Below are 19,985 nucleotides of genomic sequence, written 5' to 3'. Positions count from 1 at the left end.
TTCTTGTTGATTATTTTCCGGAAGACATCAAACAAGGCACCAGATCAAGCTGCATTCATGACTTATGTGCAAATGGTGCTGCCCTTTAAAGTAAAGAGGTACTTTAGGCATGCAGTAAAAAAGGTTTGAATGACCTTGAGACCCTAGAGTTCTGCCACCCTAACTTGCCTTTTAACTCTCTAATTAAGAGGTCAGTCTAAATGTTCCCTTTATTAGATCGTAAGGAATCCTCATAAGCCTGCAGTTCCTTTCATAAATGACCTATGAGCTGCACATTTATACTCCAAGAATACTATTTTAACACACCTTGTATATCATCTTTTTCAGAGGGCCAAAGTAAGGAATTTTGTCTGTCCTACAGTAGTATGAAAGGAGATTTGTTATGGTGGACGGCGCACAGCGAGAGTGGATCCGTGGGGGAAACGCAGCCTGACAGAATTCATCACACAAACAAGGCTGAGGCCGCCGTGGAACAGAGGTGACCTCTGGGCCCGGCCCCGCTCCCTCCCGGGAGCGCTTTCCTTTCTGTGCCTGCGCCAAGAACAGCAAACGTGCAGAGATGCCTCTGAAGTGAATGCAGATCTTCCCACAGACGCCCTCAGCTCTCCACGCACGCGCAGGCTTAAAAACCTGCCCAGTACATCATGCGCTATCACCTCAAGTGCATCCCATCTGAAAGCGGCACTGCGCTATGCTTTCACCCCAGCTGTTCCGCTTCTGCTATCTTTAAAATAATAATGACTGTTACACACAAACCATAGAACTAATAATCTAAGGCGCCGAATCCAAAGGAAAAATCTGAGAGTCGGCCGGGCGGGAGCACGTACTGCGCCTTGGAAGCGGGCTGAGAAGCACGTTCCTCGCCGGCCCGCTCAAGCGCTTTCCCCGCGTTCTCATTTCATTTTCATTTGAAGCCGCTCTGGATCGGTGCTGTTCTGCGATGGGGGGGGGGGGGGGGGAGGCGGGGAGGGGGAGGGGAGGCTCCGCGTAGCCGGGTAAGGCTGGCGTCTGCCATCTCGGCAGCCAGAGGACGCGGCGCAGGCAGATCAAAGCCGCACACAGCCCCGCGGTGCCGACCGGCACACAGAGGCGGAGGAGCCTGTCCGACACGCTCAGCGCGCTCCAAATCGTGAGGAACGCGTCTGCCCAAACAGAAGAGCGAACCAACACGCGAATGCATCTGTGAACGCTTTCACATTTCGGCCTGGATGCCAAATCTGAGGAGCTCGCTCACTGTTGTAGTGCCCATTTAAGAAGGAATCGTTCTTTGTGAAAATTTTACTGAGAGCGACCAAATGAAGGAACAGTGGCAAATGTCTTTATTGAACCCTTATCACAGACACACGATTCATATGGCAAGACAGAGTGGTCAGGGGATATTACTGTTAAACCTGGCAGAAAAGCAGACACTCCATTCATTACGGATGAAGGCATGGCAGGAAAAGGAGAGGGGCTTGAGAAATATGGGAAGGACGTGAGGGATAACGGGAGAGCTTGAAGAAGAAAGGAGGGGCTTAGTAGGATGAAGGCGGGGCTTGTTGAATAAGGGAGGGGCTTGGGGCTTACCTGCTCTGCAGCCTGGGTGTCTTCCTGGTGGGAGAGAGAGCTTCCTGTCCCTGAATGACGGGGTCTTCCCCGCGCTCTCTCTTCGCCGGGTTCGAAGCGTACCTTCCCCTGAGTCGGCTCGCCCCGTCGCTCTCTGACATCACGGCCCTGAAGTAAATACCAAAACTCATATTTACCTGAAATGCCTCGGCTCAGCCTGCGTGCTACAAAACAATTTCATGCTCCATAAACTGTGAAAAGCTTGGCTCAGCTGCACCTACCTCAGAATGCCCTGCAGAGCGTTAGCACATTGCGCACGTTGTAGCGCGTTAAACCGAAGGGCCTCATCGCCCTGAAAACCCACTGAAACACAAGGAACGGGTGCAGCTTTTCCATTAAGTGAGCAGCGTGGAGCTCAACCTGCCCTCCGATGTTAAAGGGGGAAAGTGTGCAACGTGACGGAGGAGGAACCTCTCGGCACCGCCAGCGCTCCCCTCCAGCGGATTAATGGTGACAAACATTCATCACGGCGCTAATGACCGCGCCTTTATCTCCTGACGACCGGCCCCGCTCCGGCAGTCCCTCAGCCCGGGAGCGGGAGGCACATTTAATTTAAGGACACCGGCCCAAGCTTTAAGTAAGCAGATCTGGGACACCGAGTCAATCATTTATAGAGCCTGTCCCCGAGCTCATATCAGCAGACAGAGAGAAGGGCAAAAATCTCCCTAAAGCAAACGCGCTATTCAACACACTTAAAACTCCACATACAATACCGGCACGGTAGGGCTCGCAAAATCTCTTAAATCTTTAATTAACGACTCGCACTAGAGGAGACGGACACGGTCCTTTTAAGAATAAGCCCGCTTATTTCTGCCAGGCACAAATGTGTGGAACTGCAGTTCCAATACAAGCCCTTTAACCGTATGGTTATGAGCTCACAACCCAAGAGGGGCACTGCAACTGAACCACTGAGGAAGCCATTCAACCACAGCCGTAAACACCCTGTAAGACACACGAAAAACAAGTAAAATGCAAGAAAGTCGACTTACAAAGGTGAGAAATTGGTACTAAAGAAAACAGCAGGGAGAAATGCTGGTTTCATTGTAAAGATTCCCGGTGGACGGGAGATGGATGGACCATAACTGTTTTTATAGCTGACAGCATTTGCCCATTTTCACAGAAAAACAGGCCCTGGGTGACACTAAGCTCACACAAGCAATTCTATTGGTCCCTACCTCATATGTGAGGAAAGCAATTCCCCCCTGTTCCGCAAACCCCACGGAAGCGTGCCATGACTTGCTGATGTTTTGAAACTGTTTCCCCTCTTCACACTTTTCCACACATGAACGTCACAGCCGCTATTTTTTGCATGCTGTTTATAAATTATTTCAGCACAGATGCACACCAACATCACGACTCTATTCGCCAGAAGGCAGAATCACTTTCTTTTGGCTGAACTATGTCTGACTATAACTCCTGCGTTCTCAAATGTTTCTCGTGTATATTAATGTTTCTATCTATCGAGCCAATGACGCTGTAGCTGCTGTTCCCATAACGACGCTCCACATTATTTTGGAGATGCCACTTTTAGAAGTGTTATTATTTAAATTTATCTAGTGAGCTGAAGAAACAATTGGCTACATGCGGGTCACCACCACAGACATCTAGCTAGTTCTATTTTCACCCTAACATGGCACTAACTGGTGTGTGTGTGTGTATGTGCCAGTGTGTGTGTGTACCTGTGTGTTTGTGTGTACTGTATGTATGCATGTATGTATGCGTGTATGTGCCTGTGTGTGTATGCATGCATGTGTATGTGCCTGTGTGTTTGTGTGTATGTATGTGTGTGTGTGTGTATGTATGTGTGTGTGTGCGCATGCATGCGTGTGTGTGGTTCATTCCTTTCCCTCTCTCTAAGCTGCATCATCCTGAATCTGGTCCTTGGAGCCCTTCCCCTGGTCTAAATGTGCAGCACATCATCCGTCTGTTGACGCCTTTCCTGGTTACTGATCCTGGCGGTAAAGACCGCCGACTCAGGAAGTGAGGCATGCTGGGAGCTCAGCCTGATGCCTTTAATCTGCCAATCACATGAAGGACCACAAGCCAGACAGCACAGCCAGGTGTGCATTTCCCCTGGCAGGGAGTGTGTCCCTGAGCCTGCAGGAGCGTAGAGCTCTCTGCAGGGCCCAGCAGCGCAAACAGGAAGCAGGACAGCATCCATAATGAGCACCAGGGCTGTCGATGGGACCAATAAATTACATTTGAATATTGTATGTAAAAAAACAACAGAGGTTTGTTAAGTCCCCCAGGGGAAACAAGAAGTTTCAGCTAGTTTTTTCAAAAAGAGGTTTTTTTTGGTAAATGCAAACAATCAGTCTGTTTAACAGAGCAAACACCTCACACTGAGCGTACATACAGCGAATGAACGACGAGTTGAGGATCATTTCGGTCTTTCCGAAAGTAGCGAACAAGCAAATGAGTGAATCAAACAAACAAAGCTTTTGAATGAGTGGAACCAAATGATGCAGCCCACCAAAAGGTCTGAAAGTTCCCAACACTGCTACCCAAATTTCGGTCATGATGTTACCTAGTCTGTGAGTGTGAGCAAGCTCTTCTGTTCTGCTAGTGAAAGCAGCTATGCACAAGTGAAAAAAATTGGGGTCCCTTTTCATTTCATTGTCCCCTTATCAAACAGGGGGTTAAAGTTATATTTTCCACATATACATGTGATTGCACATTCAAATGCTTATTTTTTCCTATTTGAAATATATTTGAATATTGAATGTAAACTTGGCAGCCCTAAAGGGCACAGGATGTGAAGCATGCTGGGACCTATGGTAGGCTCTGCCCCCCCTCACCTCATCTCCATGTGGCAGTCCTCCTTCTCCTCCACCTCTGCTGGACTGACCGTCTTGGTTTTTTGGACGAACTGCACGGGGACCATGGTGACGTGGCGCTCTCCCCCCAGACGGTCCGGGAGCGAAGCCTCTTTCTTCATGTTGATCTCTGAGTACGGGCACCCAAAGGCACTGTGGAGCAGGACCAGGGGACATCATTCAGACACAAGCATATCTACTGAACACTCACACCAGCTGCTGAACGCTGACCGCAGCTGCTGAACGCTGACACCAGCTGCTAAACACTTACTACAGAGCATAGCTTCACGCTCAGCTGCTGCTTGGAACTTGGGTCTGACCAGAACCTGAGCATGCTGAAGCTGTCTCTGTCTCTGTCCAGAAAAGGAATGATGAAGCCAATCAGTTATCAGACACCTTCGACTCAGTGTCCCAAGATACCCAAATTGATATTTTTATTATTTAAGCCAGGCTACTGACAAAATAACAAGAAATCAGAATTGATCTAGCCAAAGAACATAGAGAGAAATTATTGTGGGGTATGTTTTAGGATATGTTTTTTTTTTTAAAGAAATATTCATTAAAACACCTAGAAGGACCAGAGGCAGATGCATATTCCTGACACACCGAGGCATCTCTCCCTTGCTAAAGGAGGAAACCGTGGAAACATCACAGTAGCAAAGATCTCTCAAGGCACTGAACAAACAGTTACCCAACATGACTGCTGACCCGTCCCAATACACAGGACGGTGTGCAGCGCGACTGATGTGAACAGGCAGGCTTCCACCAGGGGAGATGAGCACCGAGCGTACAAGCTGTCAGGTGGGTGTATTAAGGCACAATACCACAGCCCTTCAGACTACAAAAGCCTTTCAAAGCTTTCAGGAGTCCTCTTCACTCCTCCATGCACAGCCATTCTACGTTTAAAAAAAATCTGGTGTTTTCTGTGTGTCTGTCCAGTATCCCCCAACATACCAGACTGGTCAGGACAGGGTTAAATTTAAGCCAAAACACCAGGAGCCCCTAAACACACAGTGAGGCTGTAGAGTGATGAAGGTGATGAGGTCAGGAAAGACGGGGAAATGAGGGGGCACTGAGACAGACAGACACAAAGATAAGCGGCAATTAAAGCACAGAGGAGCAGGAGAGACTGATGAAGGGCTTGAGGGTGAACGGCGAGCGACCAGCGCAGAGGGATCACAGAGGAATTCCACAGAGGTGCCCCCCCCCCCCTCCCCTAGCCATGATAATCTCTCTCATTTCAGACTCGGTTAGCTTTTAAAACACAATCCCGGGGTGGCGGAGACTAATCTGTGAGAGGCGGGGTCCTTGGGGGATGAGACTCGCTCCATCTGAAAACCGAGCGTTTGCATGTGAGCCGCAGGCTGGCCGACTGGACGGTGATCGGCTCGAAGCAGGCCCGACGCTTCCCTACGCAGGATCTCTGCAGGACCCGCTTCCTGCGCTGGGTTCCTGCAGCTCGGCGTGGACGCGCCTGCAGTTCCCCGGGCGCTCGGCGAAGGCAGACGGCGTGAGTAATGCGTGTCAGGTCATCGGCATGTGCGTAAGAGTGTTACGCAAACCGTCAACCGTGTTAGGGAAAAACAAAAACAAAAGCTTCGCGATTAGCATAAAAGTGATAGATATTGCTTTGATATATGCAGGGATAGCTGTACTGATTAAATGTTAATGTGCTGCATATTAAAGGTGTATGCAAAAGTACGGTAAGTATAGGTTACTATACATGAAAATATTTATTTTGGTATTATATGATATGAATACATCTGAACAGCCACTGAGAAATTTTTGCAAGAAATATGACTCCCTGTGTCCCAAGAAATACTAATCCTGGGCTTAATATTTTAAAGAGAAGCTGGACTTCTTCCATGATTCCTGAGTTGCATTCCCTTGTGAAATGCAGTGCAATTCAAACTGCAATGGTCAAGCTACAAGTGTCTGACATCACCACACCGATGAAGCAGCTGCAGTATTGCTTAACACAACAAAAGCAAAATCCTCCATTGTTTAAAAAAGTTTCTGTGGTGTCATAGGCTGCACTGTTATTAATATTACACCACAGGCAGCGCTTCGCAGTGGCAGGTACTCTACCCCCAATATTAAAGCAGGAATCCTTATTCAGTGGGAGTCCAGTGTCGTCATTTCATCTGCTTGAAAATAGCAGATTTATAAGAATATAAAACATAACAATGAGCTTCAGCTCGCTGTTCACCTACAAACTAGACCATCCAAGGGAGTGCCTGCCTTGATTTAAGAAAGATAAAATACTAACAGTTTAAAAGCAAAACTAAATATTTGGGCACTTGGTGAGCACAGGAATTAGGCAGAAGCCCCATCTGAGTATGCAGATAAGAAAGCCTCTTTCACAGCAGGATGTTACACATTCACACCTAAGCTCTTCACGTCTTGACTGGAGCATAGGCCTGCTGAGGGTGTGAGTGACAGGTCCAGAAGCATGCGCAGCATGAGGAAGGGCTCAGGCTGGACGACTCTGCAAAGTCATGAGACCAACACTTCAGATTTCTTTTTTTTTTTGGGGGGGGGGGGGGGTTGGTATATCGGCCAGTGAAAATTCTGAGTGGCCAGTTACTTTGGAAAACCACTAGCAACAGCGGCTGGTGAGCCAAAAAGTTAATGTCAAGCCCTGTCCTCAGGTGAGAGTGAGTGAGAGAGACTGAATACTACAGACGACAATCGGTGGGACAACTTATAGCACTGCTAGAAACATCTAGAATGACAAGTCTGAGCACCATACAATGACCACAACTAAGAGAGCTAGCAGTAATATGAAGGTGTATGGCAAGGGCTGTTAACCTTCTGCCAGTTCTTAAAATATATACTGAAATATATTTTATTTTTTTAACATGTTTTATCTGTGCCTGGAAAGCGCGCACACACACACACACACACACACACACACACACACACACACAAACACGGCTGATGCATCCACACATGGCTGGCTTATTCCAATCTTCTGTTTTGTGTCTGGTCTTACGAAGAAATACATTATATCACATTACAATACATTAATTTTTCCTGTAAGCCAGATCCATTCAGCTGCATATTACACACGTTTCATTACACAGTGTCACACTCACTTCCTTTCATCAAGTCTCATCTCAGAATCTGTCATTCTTCATCACATTAAACAAGACATCCATTTTGACCTGTCACTGTCAGGAGGCTGACAGTTTAACCTCCCTGTGAGCGTTGCTAAAAGGGTGACAATCTGAGGAGTGAGGGAAAGACCCCCTCTCTCCGGGATGTGATGTGTCTGACGCAGATCCTCCCTGCTCTGCCCCCCCGTCCCACCCCTTTTCCACTGTAGGTGAGGCAAAGCACTCCCCCAGTGCAGATGATATTAACCCCTTTGTGCAAGCCTCCAAGTGGCCCAGACGGAGGGGGTCTGAGATTGCTCAACTCAGACATTCATGGTAAAAGTGTCTTGCTTCATTTAAGCCATTTTCCAAGTCTCTGTGATGCTGACATCTGGAGTTGGAGCATTATATAGACCACCCCCTAAATGGACAAGGATTGGCCAGATTTGGCATCTGCGCAAATGGGTTGAGTGAAGGCTGACTGAATCACCATGGCGACCGCACACGGGGGTGGGGCTGAGGGGAGGGCTGCACCTGCGGCTAACAGGCCTTCACGCTGCGATACTGACACGGTTCGCTGATTTATCGTTCTTCTCTCCATTGCTGACCTGAACCACTGCATCTCCATCGGGAAATGAAATGCTGCCAAGTGAAAGGAGATCCACCATAGATTCCCTTAGCCATGGTCCTCTTAGCGATTACCTGCACTGCAATGCTGCACATCAGGCTGTCATGGCATTGCACACAACTCCAGCGTTACGGCTGACCGGATGAAGCTTGTCTGACATTTACTAAGAGTATTTGACATACTGAGAGCTCTCCTATCAGGAAAGAGTGTGTGTGGTTTGAAGCATAAAGCATTCATCACCACAAACTCGTTAGGACTATATAAGACGGGTGCTTAGAAAATTCCATCAAATATTTCCCCTCAGGCTTGGTTTCTGAAAATTCTATAAATTCTATGTTCCGAGCTCCAGTTACATGAGGCTTTGTGATAATTAAACTCTGAAAATACAGATCATTTCTAGGAGAACAGCCCTGGTGTACTCTAAAATGTTTGAGACGCACGTCCCGTGTGCACATGCGCAAAACTCCCGAACGTCCCACACACCATCCTGGCCAAATTCATTCTCAACATCAAGAGGCAGAGCTTTGTACATTCACAGCACGTAAGTGCTCGAAGAGCAGCACTACCCACAAATACAGCACTCAGATCACACGACTGACTTCTGGCCTTGCAGAAGAACACCATCATTACCATGCCCTCTAACAGCCCCACTTCAGAACAGGCTGGTGCACAGTCACATAAAAACCTCAATGCCAAAATAATTCTGTCCGTTGCATTGCTTCACAGTTTATTTGCTTGGCAGAAACCCAGTGAATTTTTCCTCCCGTGTTTTAAAGGAAAGAGATCTGAGCCTTCACCTTTATGGAAATATCTCAAATAGATTATAGAGGGAATGTGAGGGAAGGACCGTTATATTTTCTCCTTTTTTGACTGTCCACTCCTCATAAAGTTGGGTCATGGTTTATCTTTCTAATCAAGAGAGCCAAACCAAGCTGTTAGGCTGAAGGTCAGAGCTGATTAAATGAAGCAGGTGTAAATGCTTGCATTACTGACATTCAACTTCCTGAGTTTGTGGAGGAAGAAAAGTCTTGATTGACATTTGGCAGGTACTGTGTGTAATGTTGTCTATAATGGCCCCCAGATATTTAAACTCCACAACTCTTTTTATTTTTTTTGCTCCTATGTTATCAGGGGGGACAATGTTCTTCTGAAGTCCATGACCATTTCTTTTGTCTCTTCCACATTCAAGTCTAAAAACAATTGCTGTTTGGTTCATTTCTTGAGTTGGCGGTGTCCACAATCACATCATCTGAATACTTAAAAAATGGTGCATAAAACAACTGCGACTGTCTAATCCACTGCTATAATTGATAATGCACTGACTAACCACACAAACCAGCAGACCCTGCGGCTGTCCTAGGTCCATGGTTTAGACCCCTGATACAGTCCTACACTGGATATGAATTTCAATCAGAAGTGGGATTACAGCTCACTGAATTCAAGGTGTTTTAAATTCTTGGGATGTTCCCATCATGACGCATGATTTTTCCCGAAGAAAAATCTGTGCAGGCATAAATATTTCAGAAGCTGTTCGTTCTTTCTGCTACATATTGTATGTTTTGAGAGCCGACCGGAGCCATAAATACCCCACGATGCAATGCATTTCTATTTGCGTCTTCCGGAGCCACCCACCACCACCCTCCTTAAAACAGGCATCCTTTTCTGACTCCGCTGGAGCTGAGCTCACTCCCACTGCTTAAGGTACGGCCGCAGTGTAACTCAGCACTTCAGGGTCCGGGCTTCCCAAAAACGATGCGCTACTGCCACTGTAACCCTGAGCACGGTACTTAACCAAAATACTGTACTTCAGTAAACATCCAGATGCTTCAAATGTATGCTGTATAATGTGAAACACTGTCCATTTATTTTCCAGCATGTCAAATGATGTATAAATACCGTCATGCTCCCTGGATGAAGGCATCTGCCCAGCAAATTAAATTAGGGGACAGTAAAAGCATGCAGAGCAGCACCGTCCCCTCAGTTAATTGAGGCTTGAGACTAAACACTACGAATACGCTCAAGAAAGAAGCAGACGGGTCTTCTGAGCCTCTGACCTTCCCATGTCTATATGGGCTTCATTCTCCACAGTCCTTTCTTCCGAGAGAACTGATGTAAAAATGAAAGCCTGTGTGTGTGTGTGTGTGTGTGTGTGTGCGTAAAGCAGCTTAGTCACACTGCCAGTTTAATCATTTTTATGCATCCGCATGAATTCTGTATGATTACACTATTATTGCACAGTTTCACATGGCATAACGCAGGCATCTTCTGTACATAAGCGCTTTCTGAGATACAGTGAGATCAAGGCCTCAATTGGGATCCACCCACAATACACCTTCTCTTTAAATTTCATCTGAATGCCATCTGGATTAGATACGGTTCATTTAAGGCTATGATACAATTGTATGCCTGACATTAAGTTTGGATTTATTTCATTGGCTGCAAGGCTATTCAGTGTTAAACATTTCTACAACAAACAATGAGGCCCAAGACTCTGAAAAGAATACTCTGAAGACTCTGAATGAGTACACCATTTATCCAGGCTTGTGGGGATGTGAATGGTAAATTGTCTGTTCATCTTGTAATTAAAAGGCTCTGTCTGTGTAGGGATTCAGAACTGCAGTTATCTCTCTGATCAATCTCCAAAAGACCCCTTCAGTACAAGCGGAGTTAGACAAAGACCATTAATCCTAACCAAGCACACCACAAAACGCAAATGAAACGCACAGTCCATGCAGTGTCTGTCGACCAAACACAGGCCAGAAAGATTTTTTAAAAGTTCACTTTTTAAAAATGGGACAATAAGGTCAGCCAGTCAATAGAATGTAAATTAAATGCAAACAGAATTCAAACAGCATGATAATTTATTTTAGGGCATATTTCTTTTATTTTGTCCACGGTGCTTCTCTTTTGATGGACTATCCCTAGTGCATTTTGATTTCAGAGGCAGTAGAAATGAGTGATTTTCAGAGTTATTTCGCATCAGAGGAACTGAACAATAATCCAAATTGATTTTGGACAGGATGACATTTATCAACACGTGTCTGAAGGCAAACTTCAGAGTGATCAGGAGATTGCCTCCCCAGACAGGTCTTTGAACAGCAAGCTAACAAAGCCAGCAATGCAATCACAGCTGCCTTGCAGGCCCTCTTTGACAGCCTCCACAAACGCTGAAAAATTCATTCTGCAGGAATGTCTGCTGACATTAAAATACAGGCCTGATTATGCTTCCACAGCCACGGCTCACTTCGAGAGATATTGATTAAAACTCAATCTTCTGAATTGTGTCTGGACAATATGACAGAGGTATGAGAAATCACAATCCACTGGTCATACTACAGAAGGTCTTCACAACTGACCGGTTCTATTGCTTTTGCCAGGTCCAAGACCATCACTACATATACATATTCATCACTTGTTTATTGCAATATGGCTTTGTCTTTTATACATGTGTCCCTTCAGTGCCATTATAGTACTGTCTCAGCTGATTTTATGAACCAGGGGAATCTATAAAATTACTCCCCATGAACAACAAGGGGGCTTTAGTATTTGAAAGGCTTCAAAATTTCAAAAGCAGACCTTTCTTAAAAAAAGATTGACAATCTTGTTTTCCTAGACATGTACATTTATGTTAATGAACTAATGGCAGTCAGGTGATTGGTGGTCCATACCAAACCAATCAGAGTTTATTAGTCATCAACACTGGCCATTATCTTATAAAAACAAGTCATCAGAGACCCATTTATAATGTGACAATTGTCTATTTACTCAAGGTCATCATCTGGAGTGGGTACATTACACCCCTTTGGGGTGTAATGTACCCAGAGGGGAAACTAGAGGCATTTAGTCTAACAAGCGATCTCTTTACTGTTGATACCTGTATTTCACAAATTGGGGAGTGATTAAAGTTCCATCTTTAACATGGTACTGAACATAATTTGATTGACAGCCCAGTGGCCCACTCACCTGTGGTGGCCTGTGTAGCGTGGGCCTCTGATGTGGCCCACACCCCTACATCCTGGCGTCGGACACACACCCTGATTGGCTGAGGGCTTGATGTCTGTTGGGCCTATACAGAAAGAGCAAACAAGCAAACCACATTTATCGTTTATCCTTTTAAAGGCTGCTGATGCCAATGCTTGGGGGCGTCCAACAGAACTGTGGCTAGTTTGCTTAGCTAAGAAAACAAATGCTTTCAATTAATTCTGAATTGAAATCTGCCTTCGATGGCAAATGCAAGGTAAATTACCGAGTTTACTTTGCCGAGAACAGCGAGAGACGTTTTAGCGCAAACAAGGATACACAAACAAGGATACACAAAACCCAGCATGCTCATCTTCGAACTGTGAAAAGGCTAAGTTAAAACAGAAAGGTTTGTTTCATGTTTGCAGCGCAAACACTAAGCAACCTGCTCAGCACAATGAATAATGTGACTATCAGTCCCCATGCTGCTCAGTTCAGCCCTTTCCTTTGTGTGGTCCCCGTCAGCACAGTGACCTCGGGTCAGAACCTCCTCTCAGTATCAGTGGGTCGGGAATAAAGGCCAAGACCTCAATAACAGCAGGGGAAGGAACTGCCACCTCTTCATTCATCATTCTGCATGCAGGCACGGCGGCAGCGCTGGCCACAGTCGGGATAAATGTTCAGCATTTCTCACGCGTCAATTGAGTCTCAATTCACTCAGGGATGAACACTCCTGCTCACCTGAACACATCACAGCCACTAATTTTTCACCAAGGATACCGTTTTCATGTTGAAGAAAGGTGGGACACTTTATGTCAGTTCCATGTTTATTAATGAAGGCCTTTTCATATGTGTGCATTTCTGTGTGTGTGTGTGTGTGCGTGTTCGTGCGTGCATGTGATGTGTGTAAACATTAGATGCACTTCACTAAGCCGATGTAAAACTAGGGACCGCTCCATACTCCACAATGTAATTAGATCTGACTCCATGCAGGATTCTGTATCTAAAACACAATAAGCTATCTGTACCTACTGGGTAAAGGGCTTTTCAATAACAAAAATTTCAAGTGCAAACCCCTATAAATATGGTTTATAGTTCAATATGAACAAAATGGGAAAATCAATAACTAACTTTGTTCCATGGACCATATAAATACTGCTAATAAACAATAAAAGCTATCATTCACTTGTGTTATAGCCTATTACCTCTTTGAAAACCTTCCTGGTAATTGTCTTAGAATAAAACAACATCTTGAAAGAGCAGCCAATAAATGTCTTGGTTTAAGAACAAGTTTCTCTCCCAGTTGAGGTAGAAGCCTACATCCAAATGCATAAGTGTGCTGCATGGAAAACACATATTTTTGTCATATTTTCAAAAGCAGCATGTATATTAGGAGAGGAGCAGACCTTGTCTGAACTGGATGAATTCTTAGCTTATTTTCAATTACTGTGTGAAATTTTTAAAAAGTATTTACACAAAAATATTTTGTTTGCATGTCTCATCATTCTTAGTCACCTTCCTCAAAACATGCATTGTCGTTTTAATGACAGCACTTGGCACTTATTCATTGATTTTCATTAGGCGGGTCAGTAAGGTCACTTTTACCTTTACATGTTTAGACTGAGCCCAATTAAGAGGACATTTTCTCCTGACCTTTTACCCAATCTGACCACAAGTCAGGGGTCATTCTTTGCAGAATGAGAACTGAGACACAATCATTGTTTGCTGAAACTGCAAAGATGCAGCACCAGAGGGAAAAAAACCTGTGTTATCTCATTGCTGTGAGGTGGAAAATGACATTCATTTTATATTTCTCTGTATTTCTCCATTTGAAGGCCACTGTACAATTCAGCAGTTGAGAATTCCCTTTCTGACCTTTAGACAGCCACACATGGCTGCGTTAGAGAGCCCCCTGCACAGCTAAGACAGACCCGTGAGAAAAACAAAACCAGCGTGGGAACGCTGCCTTTCGGTTTGTTATTTCGGCGCTCTGGCGGGGCTCCGTGTGGGGACTTACGCAGGGGCGGCTCCAGCGGGTGGCCCGTCTGGGCGCACCACCCTGCGGGGTGCAGGTCCGAGTGGTCCGAATCCACCCAGAAATCAAACTTGTGATGCCAGCCGTCGAAGTGGACCTGCGTGGGTGGCGGAATACAGCCGATTAACAAATTCAGTCTCACTTACATTACATTACATTACATTACATGAACGTGTGCTTATTTAAGAGAAGCGCTATTCCAGAGCATCCTAAAGTATACTGTAGCACATAAGAAAAGATTAGCTGAACACCAGTACAGAATCTGAAATGAAAATATACTGCAACCCAAATCAAAACAAAGCACTTTGTCATACATGTGCCATACTGACAGGAAAGTATTCATACAAATATTCACTTTGGGGTTTGGTTTCTTCACATGAAGTCATTTGCTGAAACTGAAATGTATACTGTACATATGTATTTGCACATACTTATCCTACTACAATAACCTTTCAGCATCTCTGCCACAAGTGCGCATGGATGTCGAGCATTAAATATTAATCCCGATTAAGATTTATAATTGGCCGGATCAGACAAGCATGCATAAAACATAAGAATTTGACATCCCCCCTTTGCATAAAAAGGATTTGTTGAAATTTAATGACCATTGGCTTCCGGTGGGAGGACAACATTTCTATATGAATATTTCCGTAACTTCCATTTTAACTGTTATTAATATTAATGCCTCGCTTGGTGGCAGAAGTCTTATGATGCGTTTATACAGCTGGACGTTTCCCGAAGAAAATCAGCAGTGTTTTACTGAAATACCCAATGCACCCCTGTGATCCCATTTCTTTCTCCTCTGTGTAATTCGATCCAATGAACTCGATTCATAACCCTTAGGATCCTGCACTAATGAGTTCTCCCGTGGCCTGTAATGCCATTCCTGCTGTCGAGCTTGATTTGGGTGTTTCGTTTGAATATTAGGGCAAAACGGGAAAAAAATCAGATCGGCATCGACTGGATCAGCGTTCCGCCAGAGCGGGTAGCAGCGGCCCTCGGGCGGTCAGAAGGCCTTAATTGATTGTAACGGATAGCGGATTTCTAATTCAGGCTGAACAGATGGCTGCTCTTCATCCCGTGCTCACCTCCATGAAGCGCCGGCACCTCTTAACCCACACAGAGCTGATTAAGACCGACGCTGCACGCTAGCACGCTAGCCCGCTGCATTGGGGGTAAGACATTGCAATCAAAATAATGACTTAACCCCCCCATTAAAGCCGATCTGGGTTAGCAATCACTGCTTGATCCTATAAGTGAAAATTAATCAGACCGAGAGATGGTCATAAATCACTTCACGCACACGCACACGCACACGCACACGCACACACACACACACACTACTCATCCATGCCTGTCTGCTCACACTAAATGGCTGAGAGTGGATATAAGGCTTTTTGGTCTGTATATAGAACCATTGGGCCTCCAATATGCTTCAGGAGAGTCCACCAGCACAGGGATACCATTCTTCCATTCTCCTCCCATTCAAATACAGCGTTTCCCCATTACCAGGCGAACACCAATCGTTCACTATCTCTGGTGTCCATCTCTGCATGGGTGCCTGCATGTTTACCCTCCGTAGGTCACGTGATGGAGGACTTGCAGCTCAAAGGGTGTGGGTTAGATTCTCAGCTGAGGGGCTACAGTTATACCTTCATCAAGATTCCTAATCTGAACTGGTTGTATAAATGCACTGTATGCAATGTAATCTGTGTAATTCTGGATAAGAGCATTTGCTAAATACCATAATGTAATGTTATTGGTTGTAGGCATCTGATCCTAAATACAGTATATTCTCCTACAGCCGTGTAATACCATGGAAATACCTGGCAATTATCATTTTAATTTTTAGTTTTCTGTGCAGTTCTTTGGTGAGAGAGAACACCATAGCAGCTGGCTGATCAGACACTGCTCATGTGCCTTTGGTCCATTCAAGGGCCTCTTCATACTGAACAAACTGCCCGTCTCATTTACCACGAGAAAGAGGGGTCCTCGCAATTAAGAAATTGCTTATGCCCCCACCCGATGGGATAGGTACTAAAGGTGATGAAGGGTTTCCACTCATTGTTCATTAAGTGATCTGATTTGTTAGTGTTGAAGTGGATGAAGTCAGCTCCTGTTCAAGCCCTCTAGGCGGGTAGTTCAAAAGTAATTACTATAGAAACGAATAGTATTGAAACCTTTTAAATAAGGAAACTTTAGAAGTAATTTTTGTGCAATATTATATTTTTATATGATATTTATTTTTGAAAAAAGCCTGTTTTTTCCAGAAAGTGTCCAGTATCTTTGACATCACCAAACACTCTACCCTCAGTGTGTTTTTTGCTGGATGTTTTCCTGACATTGAAAACACCCACCTCCATCTTAGCTTGCGCCATTCTTTCTAAGGCTCCCACTCACCTTCACCCTGTAGTCTTCAGAGTCGATGATGGTGGCCACCCGTATAAGCATGGGGTTCCTTCTGTCCACAGCCTCTAGCTTCATGTTCATCTGTAACCTGTGTGGCGCCCCCTGCAAAACCCATTAAACTGCATTCAAATTTTTAACATGGACCTAGTGTACATTCAGACGGGCTACATGACCATTCCGATCTGCTTTGTACATATGTAGTGCTGCTTACCATGCAGAAAGCTTCGCTTGGCACAGCCAAGCAGCCAGTATCTTCTAGATACTCCTCCCATGAGAAACATTCCGGATTGGGATATCCTAAAAAAAAAATGAAGAGAGAAAAATTAAAGGACTCGTTCTACAGTCGATGAACATGTGCGATGCAGGTGCATAGAGAGTGCCAGCGAATGCTTTGCTTCGCTGTGGGTCATGACCAGGTCAGCTTGCCTCAGATCTGGGAAGTGATCCAAACTCTCCACTCGCAAACAGACATTAATGTAGATTAGTGCTGAAGCGACATTCAAAAGTAAGTGAATGCCCTACGGCTGTAAACACTAGAACAGCAGCGCCTCCCATAGGTGAAGGACGAAGGCCTGTGGCGTATGAATTCTGCCTCTGCATGTATTCTACAGCATAAAACAGTGGCGGCTAAGAGCGCACGCTGTGCTCTGCACGCTCTTTACACTGAAATCTACACAAGAATTACAATATTATCAATGCATTTTAGACAATTCGAGATATAATATGATAATGTTCACAATACCTGCATGTTCAGTTGAAACACAGGATCATACATTTTTCACAGAAGAAAATGTAGGCCACAATCACGTGACCAGTACCAGTGCATCCCAGGGGAATTCATTAAGAGATACAGCCTGAGTTTTATTGTCAGGCAGTTCTTATGTCTGTCAAATCTAGTTTGGGTTGCGGTTCTGCTGAGAGCTCTCTGTAAGCGCTGTTATCTGCGGTGAGCCTGTCTCCTGCGCTCCAGAGCACCATTCACACGTCTGTGAGGCGTGCCGTGTTCACCTGCGGGGGACCACAGCTCCATGCCGCCCCCCCTCCCCCCCCACTCCGCCTGTACCCGAGAGCTACGAACATTTCAGACCGAATGCCTGCGATTGTGGAGGGAATGCAACGCGCCATACACCCTCCCCCTCCCTTCTCTCCCCCCCTTACCACACGCTACCTGATGTTACTATTATGCTGAAAAATGATCTTCAAAGCTGCCTTGCCCCAGGGAAACAAAGCCGATGGATGCACTTCTGGAGAGTGTTTACTGCGTGTCTAAGCAGCATCGAAGGCAAATGTGAGAGGGAGGCTTTTCATCGTTCTGACCTGGATTTCATATAAATCAAGAATTTGATGAAGCAACAGCATTCTGCCCTTGATGTGGTTAACTGCCGGTATGCCTCTGTAGTAAGTGGAACTCAAGCTGGCCTCTACAACTCAATCTGGATATGGTCTGCTGTCAGGTTATGTATGTACGTATGTATGTGTATATATGTGTATATATGTGTGTGTGTATATATATATATATATATATATATATATATATATATATATATATACAAACAGATAGGTGACAAATTAAATGAAAAACCTGAATAAATGAATGGAGAAACATAACCAAGCTTCCATACAGGTGTACTGCATGATACAACTAAGCAATTAACAGCCTATCATGCCCTGTGGCATACATAAAAATGCTGAGCAGGCCAGCTGACCTTGATTTTGGATCAAGATGGCAAGAGGAAAAGATCTAAGTGACTTTGAAAGAGGGTTGAATATTGGGGCATGGATGGCTGAAGCTTCAGTCACAAAGACTGCTCAACTGATGTGGTCAGACTATGTCAGCAAGAACAGTCTGTCCACAACTAGAGGGATATTACAGTAGGGGTGTAGTGCATAAACCCCTCATTACAAAGACGAAGGCACATTTGAGAGTTAGCGCTGATCGTCCACCATGCTTGACTGATGGTTGTAGACATGGCTAAGCAAGTCTATCATTTCTTCAGTGGCATAGATACTGCCTTCTGTTCTGAAAATATCAAATTTAGACTCATCGGTCATAAACTCCACATCTCAGGTGTCCAGTTTCGGTGTACTAGTGGTAATTTTCATCTCTTTTGTTTATTTCCTTTTCTCAGTAATGGCTTTTTGACAGCTACACATCCTTTAAGACCCACAGCTTTGAGTTATCTTCTCATAGTGGTAGGATTGACAGAAATACCAGTGGATTTCTTCAGATCCGAAGCAAAAGTGGAAATTGAATTTTTCCCATCTCTCAAACAAAAATACTGTCTTAAGTATTGTCTTTATGATGGTGATAGTTTTGACAATCTACAAGTTCTTGCAGGGCTGTTAGGAGTCCCATTTTCTCTATATCTCTATCATTTCTATGTTTTCTCACTTAATTTCTTTTGACTTTCACCTTCCTTATGCAGTTGAATTATTTCATATAATCTCATCAGAAAATAGCTTTTTTTTAACCCATTTTAGATGCACACGACAAAGAAATATTCAAGGCAGCTAAGGTGTCTGCCTGACACTGAAAAAAGGTCTGACCTTTGAACAGTTCTGTATATATACAAAACCATTTGACATGTGGCTTGCTATCAAGCCATCCATCTACAGAACAAAGAATGCAGGAGGATCAAACTGTTAGAATATCCTGCATTGTTTGGATGGATGATATACGGATACTGGGCTACTATGGTGTATAATCGTTAGTAATAATGATCCTTAATTAGCCATCTAGATGAGCAATAAAATATAATAACTTGTTATACAAGATTACTCATCTAGATACAATTAATTGCCTACTGCTGGCTCAAATAATGAACTACAATGAATTTGATCCAAAATATGGCAATTGATCAAGTCTGATGTCATGCAAATATGTATGTATTCTAATTTCCATTCTATTATAAGTGATAATATTTCTTCATGGTTAAAATTAGGTAGCAACATGTAGTCATTCATAGTTATATCTACAAATAATTGGTAGTTTGCTTTCATACTTCCTGCAGAAAAAAACAAAGTGAAAATCTACCATTAATGACAGTAGTGAAATTTATTCATCCTCATCTTTGGCATGCATTCAACGTATTCAACAAGGAAACTGAAAGTTAATATATGAAGGGTAATGTTATTCATTGGCACAGCTGTGAAACATAACTGAGATCATTGGGCAAGGCAGTATAAGGAGCATTGGCAAGACTGAAGAGGTCAGATGTCAAGCGCAGGTCATGCAGTATGTCACAGGCCAAGTGCAGGTCAGAGGTCAGGTTCACAGTCTTAGAGAGGAACAGTGCAGTACGCTCACCCTGAGGTGCAGTGAGGGGTCGTCCGTGATCATGGCACCAGCCCACTGGGTGGATGTGTGGGCTGCTGGCGTCACACCTAAAACAAAACAGCTCCCATTAGCACTGTTCCCATTAGCGCTGTTCCCA

The 19,985-nt window shown here is 44.6% G+C and overlaps 1 protein-coding gene across 4 annotated transcripts in view; it reads right to left on the bottom strand.

Moving 5' to 3' along the window:
• The window catches only part of LOC135260964 (lethal(3)malignant brain tumor-like protein 4), a 60,812-nt gene that overhangs the window by 29,851 nt on the left and 10,976 nt on the right, over positions 1-19,985 (bottom strand). For all 4 annotated transcript variants that reach the window (XM_064346732.1, XM_064346731.1, XM_064346733.1 and 1 more), the window contains exons 10-16: positions 19,859-19,935; positions 16,763-16,848; positions 16,543-16,653; positions 14,125-14,239; positions 12,111-12,213; positions 4,404-4,574; positions 1,567-1,713 (exon numbers count right to left, since the gene is read on the bottom strand). In XM_064346732.1, coding sequence (XP_064202802.1) covers positions 1,567-1,713; positions 4,404-4,574; positions 12,111-12,213; positions 14,125-14,239; positions 16,543-16,653; positions 16,763-16,848; positions 19,859-19,935 — 810 coding nt within the window. The remainder of the gene's footprint in view (positions 1-1,566; positions 1,714-4,403; positions 4,575-12,110; positions 12,214-14,124; positions 14,240-16,542; positions 16,654-16,762; positions 16,849-19,858; positions 19,936-19,985) is intronic.

This window comes from Anguilla rostrata, chromosome 8 (assembly GCF_018555375.3).
Source record: "Anguilla rostrata isolate EN2019 chromosome 8, ASM1855537v3, whole genome shotgun sequence".
Lineage (NCBI taxonomy): Eukaryota > Metazoa > Chordata > Actinopteri > Anguilliformes > Anguillidae > Anguilla > Anguilla rostrata.
The sequence above is the reverse complement of the archived record's forward strand: the minus strand, read 5'-3'. Positions and strand labels throughout refer to the sequence as shown.